We start from the raw sequence: 15588 nt of genomic DNA on the forward strand, positions 1-15588 counted from the left end.
TGAAGTTTATCTTTTATCTGTTATATGTATATAAAGTCTGATGTGTTGGAAAGACAATTTTCCATTGTATGTAATGTAGTGGACAATAAAGATTGATCTATCTATCTATCTATCTATCTATCTATCTATCTATCTATCTATCTATCTATCTATCCCTTCACTCTTTTAAATAGCAAATCAGCTCATTTCCCCACATTGTCTCTTACCAGAAATTACTTTTCTACAGTACTGTAAAATGACATCACTCAATAAATCAGTGTATTAGATAACCCAGTTAGATCTATATATCTACTCAGTATTGAGGGGAAACATCAATCATCAATTTATAGTTATTAATAATCAGAGTCCCTCCACTTATTATGTTTGCGTAGCAGTGACAGCGTTCTGCTCACCCTTGTCATCTTTTACAATCTCTAGTCTTGGCACATATGATGGTCATTAGAAAGCCACACTGCTCATACAGGATGGTAATAGGTTTTGCAGTGAGCTTTGTAATTGCTTCAACACTTGCCCAGTAAAATAATTTCTTATCGCCCCTTTAAATAATAGGTTAAATAATCGGGTTACCTAATAGACGTATATAATTCAGTCTAGTGATGAATAAAGGGCCCAGAGGGTCTCAAGTTGCCTCGTAGTGGAAACAGGGATGGGATGGGTCGGTTTTCTGGGCGGTTAAAGAGCAGTTGATCTGGGCGAGATCGCTTGAGTATTTTATCACCGCAAACGTTGCCTCTGCTTCCAAACTCTACTGAAAATCTGTATTGATTCTATCACAGTAGAAAGCCATCAGTTAAACCAAAACAAAGAAAATTGATTACTTTGCCAAACCTCTCACACGCAAAATCCCAAACGGATATCAAGATATCTCACTCTTACCCAGACCCATTGTCTCCACAGTATGACATCTTTTTGCTTACTCATCTCCGATTGAGCTATGATTCATGCAAGCGGCCCGGAAAGACAAGACTCTAAAGTAATTACTTTAGAGAAGCAGTGATTGGCAGAGTAGAAGCGGGCCACGGTGAGAGACAGAGCAGGGCTGGGTATTTAAATCACATTGTAGCTCTCACTGCTTACGTGTGAGATTAATTTCCACCTGGGGCCAGCTTGAACAGTTTTTTCAGCACACAGAGCACGTTTCCAATCTTCATCATGCTCCCTTTTCTGTCTGTCTGCTCCTTTTATGACAGAAACGCTCGTTAAATGCGAGGTGTTGAGTTTATGGATGATGCCGGGTCTGGATGTCATGTCACGGAGGGCAAACTTAATTAAACAGGTTACAATAGCGGCTCGTCTGTGCCGAGACAGCAGGTGTTCTCTACTTTCTCCAGGCGGTGTGTGCGCCCTTACCTCGTCATCACTATCTACGGTGCCAGCCGTACACACACCACACATCATTTATTGTACAGTCACGATTATCTGCTGTTGTTTCATTTTTGTCATTATACTATCTTGTTTTCAGCTTCATGTTACGATACAGTCTACTCTGCTGCGGACTCCATAATCGTGATTGAGTGACACTGGTCAGACTGTCACGGGTGACCTGCCCCGGTCAATAGGAGAGGAAATGTGGCTGCGTCAGCAGGTCTGGCAGAGGGGATGCAAACCCACTGACAGACTGGAGGAGAGCCTGGCTTCTAACATGGATGCTATACTCAGCAGCAGGACTGGGCTCAGGTGGTGTGGATTTGTATATAACTTTATCAAGCTTGCCTGTTAACCATGAATCTTAACATGAGGCACTTGAGCTGCCATAACAACCATGATATATTAAACATAACCAGTTCGCAAATATTTCTATGTCAACTTACTTGTCTTCACATAACACACGGGTGGCATTAATATGAACTCCGTATCTTAAAGTATTCATGAGTTATGGTAGTTTCAATTGATCCGTTTTTCCTCATTATGCAAATTTATGCAGCAAAGTGTTCAAAAATCTACTCAGATCATGTAACCTATAGGGGGAACCTGTAGTGTAAGTATGAAGTTTCTGCCACGTAATGTTCTTCAGTTATTGTGTTCACAAGAATTTGTCTACACACAGACAGACGGCACCATGACGACAAAAGGGGAGGGACAAAAGAATTTACCCTTACATTGCACAGACATAAACAGCTTGTTGTAATAAGGTGAAGATACCGGTAAAGTACATCAAGAGATATTTTGACTTTTGAGTAAGTCCAGCAGTGAAATCTGTTGTATCCATGTGTCCTGAATTCACTAATTCCTCTACTGCAGAATAAATATAAAACTATTTATTCACCAAGTATTTCCATCCAATAGCCCCCTAAACTGAGGCCCGTGATTCCCTCAGTGTCTGCCTCCTGCATCTTAATTAAGTTTGGCGTGGGGTGGCGGGGAAGATCTCTAAGCCAAGCCTGTCACCAGCAAGATCCCTGCCATTCTCCTGCTTTGTGGGAACTGGGCTATTGACCCATGTATGGGTGTCAGAGAGCACAAAGCAGAGAGCGAGATACACAAAAACCCCCAAACTTCTTCTTCTTCCTTCCCTTGGCCCAGACTACAAAAAAAAACAAGGGGCCATTTATACCCTGCCTCTATACCCCCTCCAGACACTGCTACCACTGGGCTTTTTCATGACATCAGTCTGCTCACATCCTAGAGTCCACATCCAGAGCCATTGACTCTGTATGGAAGAGAACAATCTGCTCTGCTGAAAAGCACTGCTGTCTCACTGAGAGTCTCTTTGTGTGTCTGTGTGTGTGCTGACCAAGACTAGAGTCGCACTTTAAATATGAGGTTTTCTGATACTGCTGATATGATGGTAAACTCAAATTTAATCTGTGAAGTTTAATTTAGATTGATTAAGCAGAATTGAGGCTTAGGTACAGCTAAAACCTGTTAAAATATTGTCACTTTTGTCTCTGAGTGTAATCGATGTGGGGGCTTTCCTTTAATATATTATCATCAGATGAATTGTAATGTTCTACATCCACTGTGATCTACTTTCTGTCAGCTTACTTTATCATTTCCTTCTCCCTGTAGTTTTTAGTGCAAAACCTACCAGTCTACCATCTAGTAGAATTGATTTATTTTGTGGGGAATCAAGCCCAAGATCTCCCATATTTAACCAAATGCAGGTGTGAGGAGATAATTAGGGCTACAGTCACTTTTTTGATGTCGTTCAGATTAGAATGCATAACTATGTCCGATTTCACAGTAATATATAAAAAAGAAAAACCTACGTCTTTAAAAAAAACAAAGCTCTGACATGGCCCCAGCGCAAAAAATAGAATGTTCTTGCAGTTAATCTTGTGCTGAAAATTGTTTGCGCATCATTGGGTCCTCATCTTTTCTATGGTAGAGTACTCAGTATGTGATACAGTGTTTTGACAGCCTGATTGTAGCATAATGCATAATGTTGAATGAGCAACAGTACAGCTACTATTGCAATATTACGATGCCGACTTCTCTGAGGAGGTCTCTAAACAAAAGACTGTTGTCTAAAATTCGGGAATAATGCAGTGAATGAACAGTAAATGAACAAATTAGCACGGCAAGGAAAACACAGTATAAACAAACACCGTACCTGCTATCATGGTATAGTATGCCACTAGAATTCACCCGCATTTTCAAGTTAGATTCACTCAAATAACATGCTTGATTAAAACCGTGAAATTGGCTTTGTGTGTTTAGAAATTACACTCAGAGATACCACCAATGGCATCCCAATGGTATCCACACTGTCAATACACTCCCAGGGGACTGTCTTTAATCTTAGTGTACATTGCTAAAGGAGACAATGCTGACAGTAATATTGACTGTCTAAAATACCGAGGAAGGAGCTCTCTGCCAAGGCAGTGACGCCGCTCTTACTGTAGGTGTGAACAAATTTTGGTCGCAGTCACAGATGCTGCGAAATCCTTGACGGATTGATTTACAAAATTATCATTTAATTTACTATTCAAGATTGTGATTTTTTTAAGTCCAATTAAGAGGGATTTTGTCTGTTGCTAGATAACATACTCTTCCCCTAGATAGGCAGAGACAGTGCAGCAAGGGACCCACAACAGTAGGCATAGTTAAAAAATGACGGCCCAAAAAAGCCGACCAGCTTGTTGTCTCTAGTCACCCATGACATGAGGAAGGAGGAGGGAGATGGCTAAATTAGGCCAAACTGTAAATATTTCAGGAAGCCTCATCCATTATTGACAAATGGCTTTACCTTGCTAAGCAGACTAGATATCAAGTATCTTTCCAGTCTCCTTTCGACTAGGGTCCTCTCTCTGTTCGCTGTATTCCAAGGAATGCAGGGCCGTCTAAACTATTGAGGCTCTGGTGAACGCTTACAAACTGAACAACATATTGCCACAAAAGGAAATACAGCAGGCTTTACACACAAATTCAAACTGTCGCTTTTTCTAGCCAGATATAAGTACACAAATACCTAACACTATCAAATCTTTGTATGTATTATTTCAATTTCACTGGGACAAAATCATTTCTCAATCAATAATTTCTTCCAAATTGTACTGTAATATTGAGTGTCTATTAGGTGGTGTCTATTCCAGTATTGTGCTTGTTGTATAATTGTATGCATGACACTGACAATTTTCTATTCACAGAGATTTTAATTTAACAATTAATCATAGAAATCTTTAGAAGAAGCCATTGTAGAATCTGGCTTACTCTGGACTGCCACATTAATAAATAACTAGTCTAACCCTAAATTAATATCCGGTCAAATTTGCGAGAGATAATGTCCACTCCTCTGATAGTATGATTATTATTTAGTCAACTTCTAGAGATTGCTTATTGACTGATTAAGATTTCAATCTGATATTTGCTCTATAGTGGACTTATAACTGCTGTAATTGAAAATCATGATCCTACACAGAGTAATTAGACAGCTGTCAATTTTGCAGAGAAGCTGAACATGGTGTTATTTTCATTCAGATATAAGCAATCTCATGCTAAAACTGGGCCCTGCTGTAATTGCCATATTATAGTCCCACTGCACAGCATGAATCTTTCTTCCCTGGGAATTAGACAAAAGGTAAATAATGCATGAGTTAAGGCATCAATTTTAATGTGGTTACGTTTTGTTGAAATTAGGGCCTATATCGACAAGCTGCATCTGAATTTATAGCTGATGCCAAATAACTTTCCAACTCATCTCACATGTCTTGGAATAGACCTTGCTTTCTTCAGCCTCAGGAGTAGAAGAGTAATCATTCTGATCATCCAAACCTCTCAATATGAGTTCAATGTTTTGACAGAGCTTCTATTGGGAAGACATCCACATATTTTAGCGAATAGGTCAGGTACATTTCACTGTATTATAACAGCTTAAGCTTATCACGTATTGTAAGGTATCTATCAGTAATTACTTTAACATGGGCAAGTGTCGATCAAGGCAATTCTTCAAAACTAGTTAGTATCGATCCCCTTAGGGAAATTCTCTTTCCACTTACCCCCTGTACAGGGAGGTCAGAGGTCAGGGTCGGATACAGAGCAGCACCCTGGAGCTGGTAAGGATTGGAGTCTTGTTCAAGGACACTTCAGCACCGTGGATGCTTACTGTCAGGATGGGCTTGAAGGACGGTCTCCCTATAAATCTTAAACCTGGCTGCCAACCTATTTCTGTACCTTTCCTGCAATCCATATTTAATGCTGAACTGAAACTAATAACAAAAACGTATTTGTATCAGACAGAACCTTAACCCACATAGGCCTGATGAATTCGAACAGAGAACTTGATGCAGGTAACAATTTGATAGATATTAAAGGCTCTGGTTAGAGTACTTACTGGTGGTGTTCCCAGACATCTGAATGATACATTTGCTCTCTTTTCCAATCTCCCTTGAATTGAAGGGGCGGACACGCACTGCCACCTTCACAGAGGCTGCCATGGTGCCGCCTTCCTAGCACCTTGGGGTGCCCTCTTCGATGCCCAGGTACAGGGCCTGCGGGTTGGAAATCTGTAGAAGGGAAAAGATAGTAAATCCTAAATGATACTATTCTTAAATGTAGAATGTAGACTTCCAGTTAATATAGCATAATTGACTTATGCCACTTTTTTGGCATATGTTATGTTGTTTGGTATACGTTATGTTATGTTATGTTATGTTATGTTATGTTATGTTATGTTATGTTATGTTATGAAGGATATTGGTTGAGGGAGCCATTGTACATTAATTGTAACATTGATTTGGTTTAGGAAAAGATTGCTAGACACACCCTCAGTTGCAAAACAGAAGCCTTAACTTTCTATAAGATGCATCATTTGTATTAAAAAAAATTGTAAAAGCAGAACATTGCACCTTGTGGTTGACGCAATCAGCACAATAGCACAGGGCAGGGCTATGTGGCTGTAACGTGAAAAGACCATGCATGGTCAGCTACAGTCAGGGGAGATGGATAACAAGCCTAGCAGCAACAAAAGAAGTGCAGCAACAGCTAAATGTCAGACTATTTCCCTGGATTACAATGGCCTCATAACACAGAAACCAGCCACAAAACCAGGGTTTGGCTCTGAGCGGATCCAGGAGTGCGAGTACAGGAAGGGCTGGTGATACACAGTATAGGATAACTACCATACAATCACCAATAAAACACTAAATACTATATCATGACCATACAATCACTATATGATTATAGTGGAGGTATAGTGAGGGCATCGAGTGCAACCATGACTCATCATCTGTGACGATAAAATTACTGTAATTTTTCATTCTGGTCAACAATCTCAACAGTAAGCAATGAGCCTATATTTCTGACTGGAATCTGACTTGGATTCAATGAACTGTCTGCTGCATAATGTTAGGATATTACAAGGAGAAAGTTGTATTTCTTTAACTGTAGCCTATAAGATATGAAAAGTGTTAGATTTGTATCAATATCCAATATATCTTGTTAGGGGTTCATGATTCAAGGGTTTATCGTCATAAGGTGTTGTAAAACTGCTGTGTCACACTGCTTCCTGGTACATCCTCTACTGTTGGCACATTGATCAGATTCACTCCTGTATGAGACGAAAGCTTGTTAATAACAGTATGTCAGTATAGGGAAAATTTTGTAAATAGCATGTCAAGGTGTAACAGTATGCTTAGGTGAAATTAGATTCAAGAAACTAAACAGATGGAACAAAATAAAAAATTCAACATCCAATACAATATTGTCTCAATATCTGAAATGAGGTTCAAATTAGAATATAGACCATAATTGAATAATAGGCTAGGCGTTGTTCCTTAATGTGGGTATTTAAATGGCATGAAATTGATCTGTGAATTTCGTTACCCAGTTGCCATATTTGATTATGATTGTGTGGTGTGATGGGGGGTTAAAACCTGCCCTCCTCTGCCCATTCCACGCACACACCATGCAGTCCTGATTGCTCTGCTGTCACGCATATTCAGACTTCTGTATCGACATGTAGCCTACAGCGTCATGACACATTTACATGCCCAGTTTGCCCATCTTGATTATGTCCAACCTCTTTGTAACAGAATAACCTTGTGAAAATAAAATAAAATCTGCTTTATTACAACATCCATCCGTCCATCCATGGCCGATACCCAGTGAAGCTGCACATACGGATGCTCAGACCAATCAGCTGATGAGGATGCAGCTGGGCGGCCACCATTTTGCCGGTGACAAAGGCTAATGTGAAGAAAAAAAAATGCTGATGTGTTGTGTAGCGTGACCAATGTTTGATACAGTTTTACCTTATTATTAATTTAAAAAATATATGAAATTAGTTTATTAGTGAGTGTGTAGCCCTAATGGCAAAGCCGAAAACCACAGACAGCACCAGCCTATAATATCATACAATGCTGAGATAATTAGCTACACACGGAAAGACACAATATTACGAAAGCTAATATTCGAAATTTATGAGGAAAATACGCTTCTTTCATTTAGCTTAGCTACATGCCTCGCAGTTTACCTTCCGCTCAATGACAAGGCATTTGTTCATGTCATCCTGCTTGAGCTCACATAATTAAAACACCATTTTCCCGTAAAATATAAACATAATATAATAGTTAATGCCCTTTCGAGCCAAGCAGCTTTACTGACATTTCATTCTCCCTCTTTTCTATCCCTCAAACCCTGTCGGAGGGTCTGTTGACAGCCTCTTCAATGGCCGCACCCTATGCCAACCCCATCCCAGGAGATTCAAGTAAATAAATACTGTCTCATTAAAACTGCATTATAGGCAGAACAATGGAAAAAAAAAACACACACACACAGGGGAATCCTACCTCTGCAATGTCAACAACGCCTCGCTCCTATTTTGAAGCCGATTTTGTTGTGCGCTTGTGGTTTTCCCAGCTCCTTACTTCCAGCTCGTCTGGTCTCCACAGTGTCCTCCTCCTCCTCCAGGTCTGCTAGCTGCCTCTCCTCCCTCCTCTCCTGTCCATGAAAGCGGGGGAAAGACCTGATCGAGGTTGAAGTGCCTGTCTTATAGCCCACCCTGTGCCCTGCTTTTGCCTGGGAGTGGGGACCCAGAGAGGTGGGTGTTTGCCTGCCTGCGTGCTCGCGCCTCCGCCACACTCCAGCAGTCAAAATGGCTCTGTTGTCTCCCTGTCTGTGGCAAAGGATGCTGAGCTCCACCGAGCCGGTGACATCACCACCGAGGGAGGTAACAGCATCAATGCAGTAGTGGGAAGAGAGAGAGGGAGGAAGAGAGTAGGGGAGAGAGAGAGAGAGAGGGAGAGAGAGAGAGAGAGAGAGAGATTAGTATCCCTCTTGGAATAACTCAAACAAAAGCCTCTGTTGTGTAAAGACTTACCTATGCTTTGAATTTAACTAAAAAAACAAACAAAAACAAAAAACAGCAGATAAATATATTTTTTTCCAATAGGCTAAGGCAGCCTAGTTTCACAGGATTTATTTTATTTATTGGACAATAGAAGCATAAAAACACATTTGTGGTGAATTAAGGCTTAGTAGGTCAAGCCTTGGACATCAAGCTGAGAGGAGACAATTGGCACAAAGCAGGTCTCTGTACCATGGAAACTGCCTATGAAGTTATTTAGTGAAGCTCAGACAAGCAGCATGTAGACGAACTGGGTTGGGGTTCACAATAAGAACAGGGTCTGACCACAGAAACAGGATTATGGAAGAATGGTCATCACAAACACAAGATATTAGGCATGTTGTTTGTGTTGCATATGTAGCGTCTGACTGTATAAGCCTGTTTCAGAAATAATGGTGCTGCTTTTCTCCTCTGCTGTGGATTGTCTGCTTAGGAGTTGAAGGGTTATATATCCAGTTCTCAAAATGTGGGAGAAAACCTCCCTACGCTCTTTCTCTTTCTCCAGCAAATCCTATTGCAAGTCAGACCATATAATGCACTCTCAATGGGGATTGCTGTGTGACATGAATAATGTACACCTCCGTACTGAGTCAACTGGGGCTTAATCCAGTGGGCTGAATAAGGGTCTTTTTAAAATGGAGATATTTAGGAAAACAAATAAGTGGTGCAATTTGTTGTTATTATATCTTAATGTTGCACAAATTATGTGGAATAGAACTGCTGATGATGCAAACCAAATTTCTGAAACATCAGATAAAGTATTTTCATATCGTATTGTGTCTATATTGTCAAATAAAGAGAAATATATTGTGGTGTACATTGCTTTCATGTATCAATGGAGAAAATGCCGGCATATCATTTGACTGAGTGGAATTTGAGAAAATTGAAATGCTGAGTGATTTTAAAGGCTTTTAAAGGCTTCTCACGCAAGAGGTTTTGACTTTGTATTACACTTAGAAAAAAATTAATCCAATATGAAATTTAAGTATAAGGAAGTTATAATAATGTGGACAATTCACAAGCATTTTAAAGTGACCATTACATTGAAGATCTTCTTTAATCCTATGGAGTTTTTAAACATATTTTCTTAAAAGATGAGTTAGATCAACTTGTGATGCACAATCCACATCTCAACTCTCAGAGCTTAAAAATCCCTCTCTAACTCGTCTGTTTCTCTTTATCTGCATCTCCTCCTTTGTCATTGGCATAGATTTAATAAGGGAAATCAATAAGGGAAAATGCCTTTTACCTGGATTCTGCACATTACATTGTACGTCATGAAACGAGTTCTTAATATTTTGTACATTCAGCGTACATTACAATATCTTCCATAGCAACTTTCACACAGTGTATGCCTCTTGGTTGAAATCAGCTGGCACCTCTGAAATGTGAATGGGCATATGATGATATGTTGGCAAGTTTAGACTAAGATAAAACACAATCTGAGTCCACTGCACATGAGGCTCAGTGGCAAGTAGAGGGTAGTGAAGAAGAAGGAACTGTGTATCTGGTGGGAGGACAGGTCGGAGCTGCTCAGGTTTCAGCCCGAGTGAAACACAATGCAATTGTGTTTTGTGACCTTGCTCTTTGTACAGCTTCTATCCAGACGTGCTACTGTTAGGCGCTCTCTCTCCCTATATCACTAGGCCTCTCTCTTTCTCTCTCTCTCTCTCTCTCATTTGCTGGCTGTGTGACATCTCTCCCTGGCCCACTCTGTCTCCTCCATTTCTATCTGATGCAATTGCTTTATTTAATTCATCAGCATTAAGATTTCAAGGTCTGATCTATGTAGGGCGTAAGTATGCTGCAAATGTAATGCTCTCTGTGTGAGTGGCCTCTGTGTAAGTACAGCCGTAGTGTATCGACATCACACATAACATGTCAAAATGAAGTAAGACTATTAAATCGCAACAGATAAAACAGGATGATGTCATACGCATGAATCATCTCACAGTACGTGGCTGAGGTGCCTCTGATGTACACTTGGCCTCCCTGTTTAAATATGAAGTAGCTGGAGACTGAATGTTGTAAGTGTGTTGAAGGGGATGTCTTTTGGTTATTTAGGAACACCAGTGTCCACTACAGGAAGATGGAGGAGGAGCCATAGCATTGGTCTGCCCAACCTTCCAGCTCTCCTCTGCCATGTCTAAATTCAGTGGCACTGGGGCCTGAATAATTTATTGGTAGAGTGAGCTGTTGCCTGAAGCCTAGTGTGTCAGACATGTTTTCTTAAAGAGACGCACCCTCCCTGTGTCTGCCTGAATACTTAAAGCAAACATCCACCCTGGACACAATTCACATATGATGCTATTCCGATAATAATAAACATGTTATTCTTGTTTTGTCGACATTAACAAATCTGTCTGAAAGATTGAAACAAGGGAGGCGAGGCTCTTTCGATAATATTATCATCAGACCAAGTCTAGAGATGCTCCAATGAATGGGAGACAGTCTTTGGGCCATTTGGGGGAGCTATAGGCAAATGTTTTGGCTCATACCTGTGAGCTCACTTGAATGTAAAACATTTTTTGCCCACAAAGTCATTCTCCATTTCATGGTCAACAGAGAAGTTAAGCTAAGATCATCAGAATAACATAGTGAATTCTGTTTTATTTCTGCTTCAAAGAAATCAAAGTCTAAGAAATCACACCTTGCATTATGGTCTGTGCTTTGAAATCTAAAAGTACAATCCTAACAGATGGAATGACTTAATTCATGCTTCATCCTTTTTTGTTTTTTCATCCATAGTTTTCTTAATCATAGTTCAAACTAAACTGCTGTGCATGATTGGACTTCAGAATGCAGCTTGTTACACAGAGCGGAGAGGTGAACAAACCCTTATCCTTTGAAGCACTCAGGAGGGGGGCGGTGCCTCAACTCCAGTGCGCCAAGCTGCTAAAATCTGAACATATCTGAGGTTTAGAAGCAGAGTTAGGAGGCCATTGTACTCTTAAACACTCAGTAAATAAAAGCCATGGAGCTTGGATCGACTGTCCGTGCTGTGAGGAGTAGGAGGGTTCTGGTTGGCAGCGAGGTCCGTCCTGCTGTCATCGTAATCAAGGATGGGAAAATCCACAGCATTCTGTCAGACTGCAACTTTTCTGGGCATGCTGCATATGAGGTAGGCTGGCTCACACCGCTCTCATGTTCAGCACGCTCCCCCTGTTGGAAAGAAAATGAACTGATTTGTCACTCCTAGTAATCTATTTGCAGTCAAACGTTTGACATAACAGGTGAATAATCATTATTACATAGTTATTATATAATAAGTGTTACGCAACATATTTTGAGTGATGTAACTCGGCTGCGATGGCAGGTGTTGGATGTGGGCGACAGTGTGGTGATGCCGGGCATTGTGGATTGCCATGTCCACGTGAACGAGCCAGGCCGCACCACATGGGAGGGCTTCTGGACCGCCACCCAGGCCGCCGCCGCTGGAGGGGTGACCACGATTGTGGACATGCCCCTGTAAGTCTGAGTCTCCCCTCTCCCAAAATCAATACCCATCATCCACAAAACGAGGTCAGTGGTGGTAGATAAAGGTAGCAGGGTAAACAGATTGCACAAAAAACCTGTTTTTAAGTTCCCCTCAGGTAAAGATTACATTTTCAACATGGGCAACAAGGTTAACCATTAGGATTGACGGATAAGGTTTGATTCAGACACAGTACACAATGCAGTTGTGCATAGATCTGAGAAGATTTGGGTTTAGGTTTGGTTTATTTGGGCATAGAAATGATAAAAACTGATTAAAAGGAGAGAAGAAATAACATGTATCCCTTTTATTTAAAAAAGGAAAAAAGGAAAGAGTCAACTCATGTGCTTACTCATATTCCCATAGCAACAGCATCCCTCCAACCACCACGCTCGATAATTTTCATGAGAAGATGCGGGAGGCGGCAGGGAAGTGTTTTGTGGACACGGCCTTCTGGGGAGGTGTGATCCCTGGCAACCAGGTACAGCAGAATAGATGTAATCTCAGCTCAGATCATGCTGAATAAGGACCATATAGTAAACACAAGCCACGACTGTCTCCGTACAGTTAGAACTTCGGCCCATGATCCAGGCCGGAGTGGCTGGGTTCAAGTGTTTCCTCATCCACAGCGGGGTGGAGGAGTTCCCCCACGTCACTGACTGTGATCTGCACACGGCCATGAAGCAGCTGCAAGGCACAGGGAGCGTCCTTCTGGTGACTCAAAACTGCATCATCTTCCACAACATTAGTCACACTTTGCATACTTTTTCAATATTAAACCCATATGCTAGGAATAAAACAGATGAGATTGAAATACTTTCCCCTTTGCCCCCTTAAGTTTCATGCAGAGAGGGATGTTCACCAGACAACAGAAGAGACAGGGGGTAAGGATAATGAAATACTATTAGTAGATATAATCTATCATTGGTATATCTTATGTCTATTGCAGTCACTGTTATGAAAGTGTTAGTTTTTAGGTTTGTGTGCCTGCCATGAAAATTGTGATGCAGGGATAAATAATTTAAGCTGAATTTGTTGAATAATGAACACTGCAAAGTGCCAAACCTCTGCCTATCCTCCTCCAATCTTAGATCCCAGTCAGTACTCCACCTTCCTGCAGTCCAGGCCAGATGTCATGGAGATAGAGGCAATCCGCATCGTCACAGATCTCTGCCTCCAGTACCAGTGAGAACAGCAGCCTGTTAACCAGTAGCATATTCATGGATAGAATTTGGTTATACTGACTTCAACCAGTCACCCACCTCTCCCTGCTCCAGGGTGCGGTGCCATATAGTTCACTTGTCCTCTGCAAAGCCGTTGCAACTGATTGAGGAAGCGCGGCAGGCCGGAGCCCCCTTGACGGTGGAGACGACCCACCACTACCTCAGCCTTGCTGCAGAGAACATACCTGCAGGGGCAACGCAGTTCAAGTGCTGCCCGCCCATCAGAGGACATGCTAACCGGGTAAAGTGAAAGGGATCTAGGCAAGATTCTGCACTCGTAGGCTGGAAACAAACTGTTTTCATTTTGAGTCCCCAAATAAAACAGGAATAAATCAGCTTTATAATTTCTGGATTGCTAGTAACAGATCATCTATTGTACCCCACCAGGAGCAGTTGTGGTCGGCACTGAAGGCTGGCCAGATTGACATGGTGGTGTCTGATCACTCCCCCTGCACCCCTGATCTGAAGAAACTGGATAGTGGAGACTTCACTGAGGCTTGGGGAGGAATCTCCTCTCTGCAGTTTGGTAACTACTGACCAGTGACAAACATATATGAGATTCAGTACAGTATTACAGTATCTGTACCCAGTTTCTTCTCTAGTGGGCACAGATCAAGATTTGAGTCCTAGTGTGATTTCTGAAGCAAAACTCATGTGATGACTGCATTGCAATAATATGCCACACATTTAACGCTAAGGTTTAGGTTGTTAGACTGTAATCAGATCATGCAAACCTTAGCATCAGGTCTGCAGTGCACTATTACAATGCAGTTGTTGCATGATGCTCTTCTTTTATTTGATTATATTAATCCAATTTTCTCCCTTTGAGAGAAACCTGAACCTAGGTGTGCAGCAGATATTTCTGTTTTCTAATGATTTCTAAAGCAGCTGTTAGCTCTAATCCCCTCCCCCCATCATCCCTTTAACAATCACCTCCACTGGGCAAAGTTCACAGGGAGGTAAACAGGAGTTTAGTGCCAGTTTAGAGACCAGCCTAATCATTTACTGTTCAGACACAGTAAGGGGGGGGGTCAAAGTCTGACACCAGGGAAAACTGGGACTATCAAACCTTTTGACAATGCCAGGCACAACAGACTATGGGAGAATAATGTGAATTCATGATGTAATTGTATTCTTATAAAAGGGTTATTTGGCCAAGCCAGACATGAGACATAAGACTGAATAATGATTTTCATATTTGACAACTAATAAATCTGAGCACAATATTCATTTTCTCTTTCAGCAGAAATTCTGTTGATGACAGTTTATCACTGATCACCATTTTAAATCATTTTTTAGGTTTGCCTCTCTTCTGGAGTTCAGCCAGTAAGAGGGGCTTTAAGCTGCTTGATGTTGTGAGGCTCCTCAGCCAGAAAACAGCGCAGCTTTGTAGTCTAGACAACCAGAAGGGCAGCCTTGCCCCTGGTTACGATGCCGACTTGGTCATATGGGACCCAGAGAGAGAATTTGAGGTTTGTATAAGGAATTCATAACAAACATCAAACACTGAATCTGCTGGCAACTTTAGACTTTTTTGACAGCTATGTTTAAATACAACACAAAATCTATGTAAATTGACATTTGTATTTACACACATTATGTTATTGTTTACTGTAATGCATCTTAGCTGTATTGCATTTTGCATAACCTACAACCAAAGTAGCATTGCTGTAAGATGACCAATACAATGGCTCACAACACCATAACAGCTGTATTTCATTTTTTGTCCAGGTCAAACAAGGAAGCATACATCATAAAAACAAGGTGAACAAACATAAGAATGTCATGAACAAATGCTATGATGGACAGAGCACAGATGTTTTTTTTTATTAATGACTTGTCTGATGAAGGGAATATTGTTAAAGATGCCCTATCCCTCTCTCTGTGTGCAGCTGACTCCTTACCTTGGCCTCACATTGCAAGGAGTAGTGTGTGCCACCGTCCTCAGGGGGAGGTTGGTGTACAGAGACGGCTCCTTCTCTCCTGAGCCTCTGGGGAAGCATCTCCTCATCCCTGTAAGGCATAATATCAAGGTGTAATAAACCTCAAGACATCTGTTTGTCTGCTTCATTTTGTTGGTTGCTTCTTCTGATAAGAGTGCACAA

General features: G+C 41.2%; 2 protein-coding genes across 2 annotated transcripts in view; one reads left to right on the plus strand and one right to left on the minus strand.

The window, feature by feature from the left end:
* kif1aa (kinesin family member 1Aa) overlaps positions 1-5876 on the minus strand; it is a 38653-nt gene extending 32777 nt beyond the window's left edge. The window contains 1 exon segment of the mRNA XM_078285843.1: positions 5774-5876. Coding sequence (XP_078141969.1) covers positions 5774-5876 — 103 coding nt within the window.
* A 5883-nt stretch (positions 5877-11759) lies between these two features.
* Positions 11760-15522, plus strand: LOC139932448 (allantoinase, mitochondrial). The gene is made up of 11 exons (XM_071926237.2): positions 11760-11906; positions 12102-12253; positions 12627-12741; positions 12828-12974; positions 13099-13144; positions 13352-13445; positions 13538-13724; positions 13871-14009; positions 14783-14955; positions 15215-15247; positions 15376-15522. Exons 1-11 carry the CDS (start codon positions 11760-11762, stop codon positions 15520-15522), a joined length of 1380 nt encoding a protein of 459 aa, XP_071782338.2.
* The last annotated feature ends 66 nt before the right edge of the window (positions 15523-15588 follow it).

The sequence above is a fragment of the Centroberyx gerrardi genome, chromosome 9 (genome assembly GCF_048128805.1).
Source record: "Centroberyx gerrardi isolate f3 chromosome 9, fCenGer3.hap1.cur.20231027, whole genome shotgun sequence".
Classification (NCBI taxonomy): Eukaryota; Metazoa; Chordata; class Actinopteri; order Beryciformes; family Berycidae; genus Centroberyx; species Centroberyx gerrardi.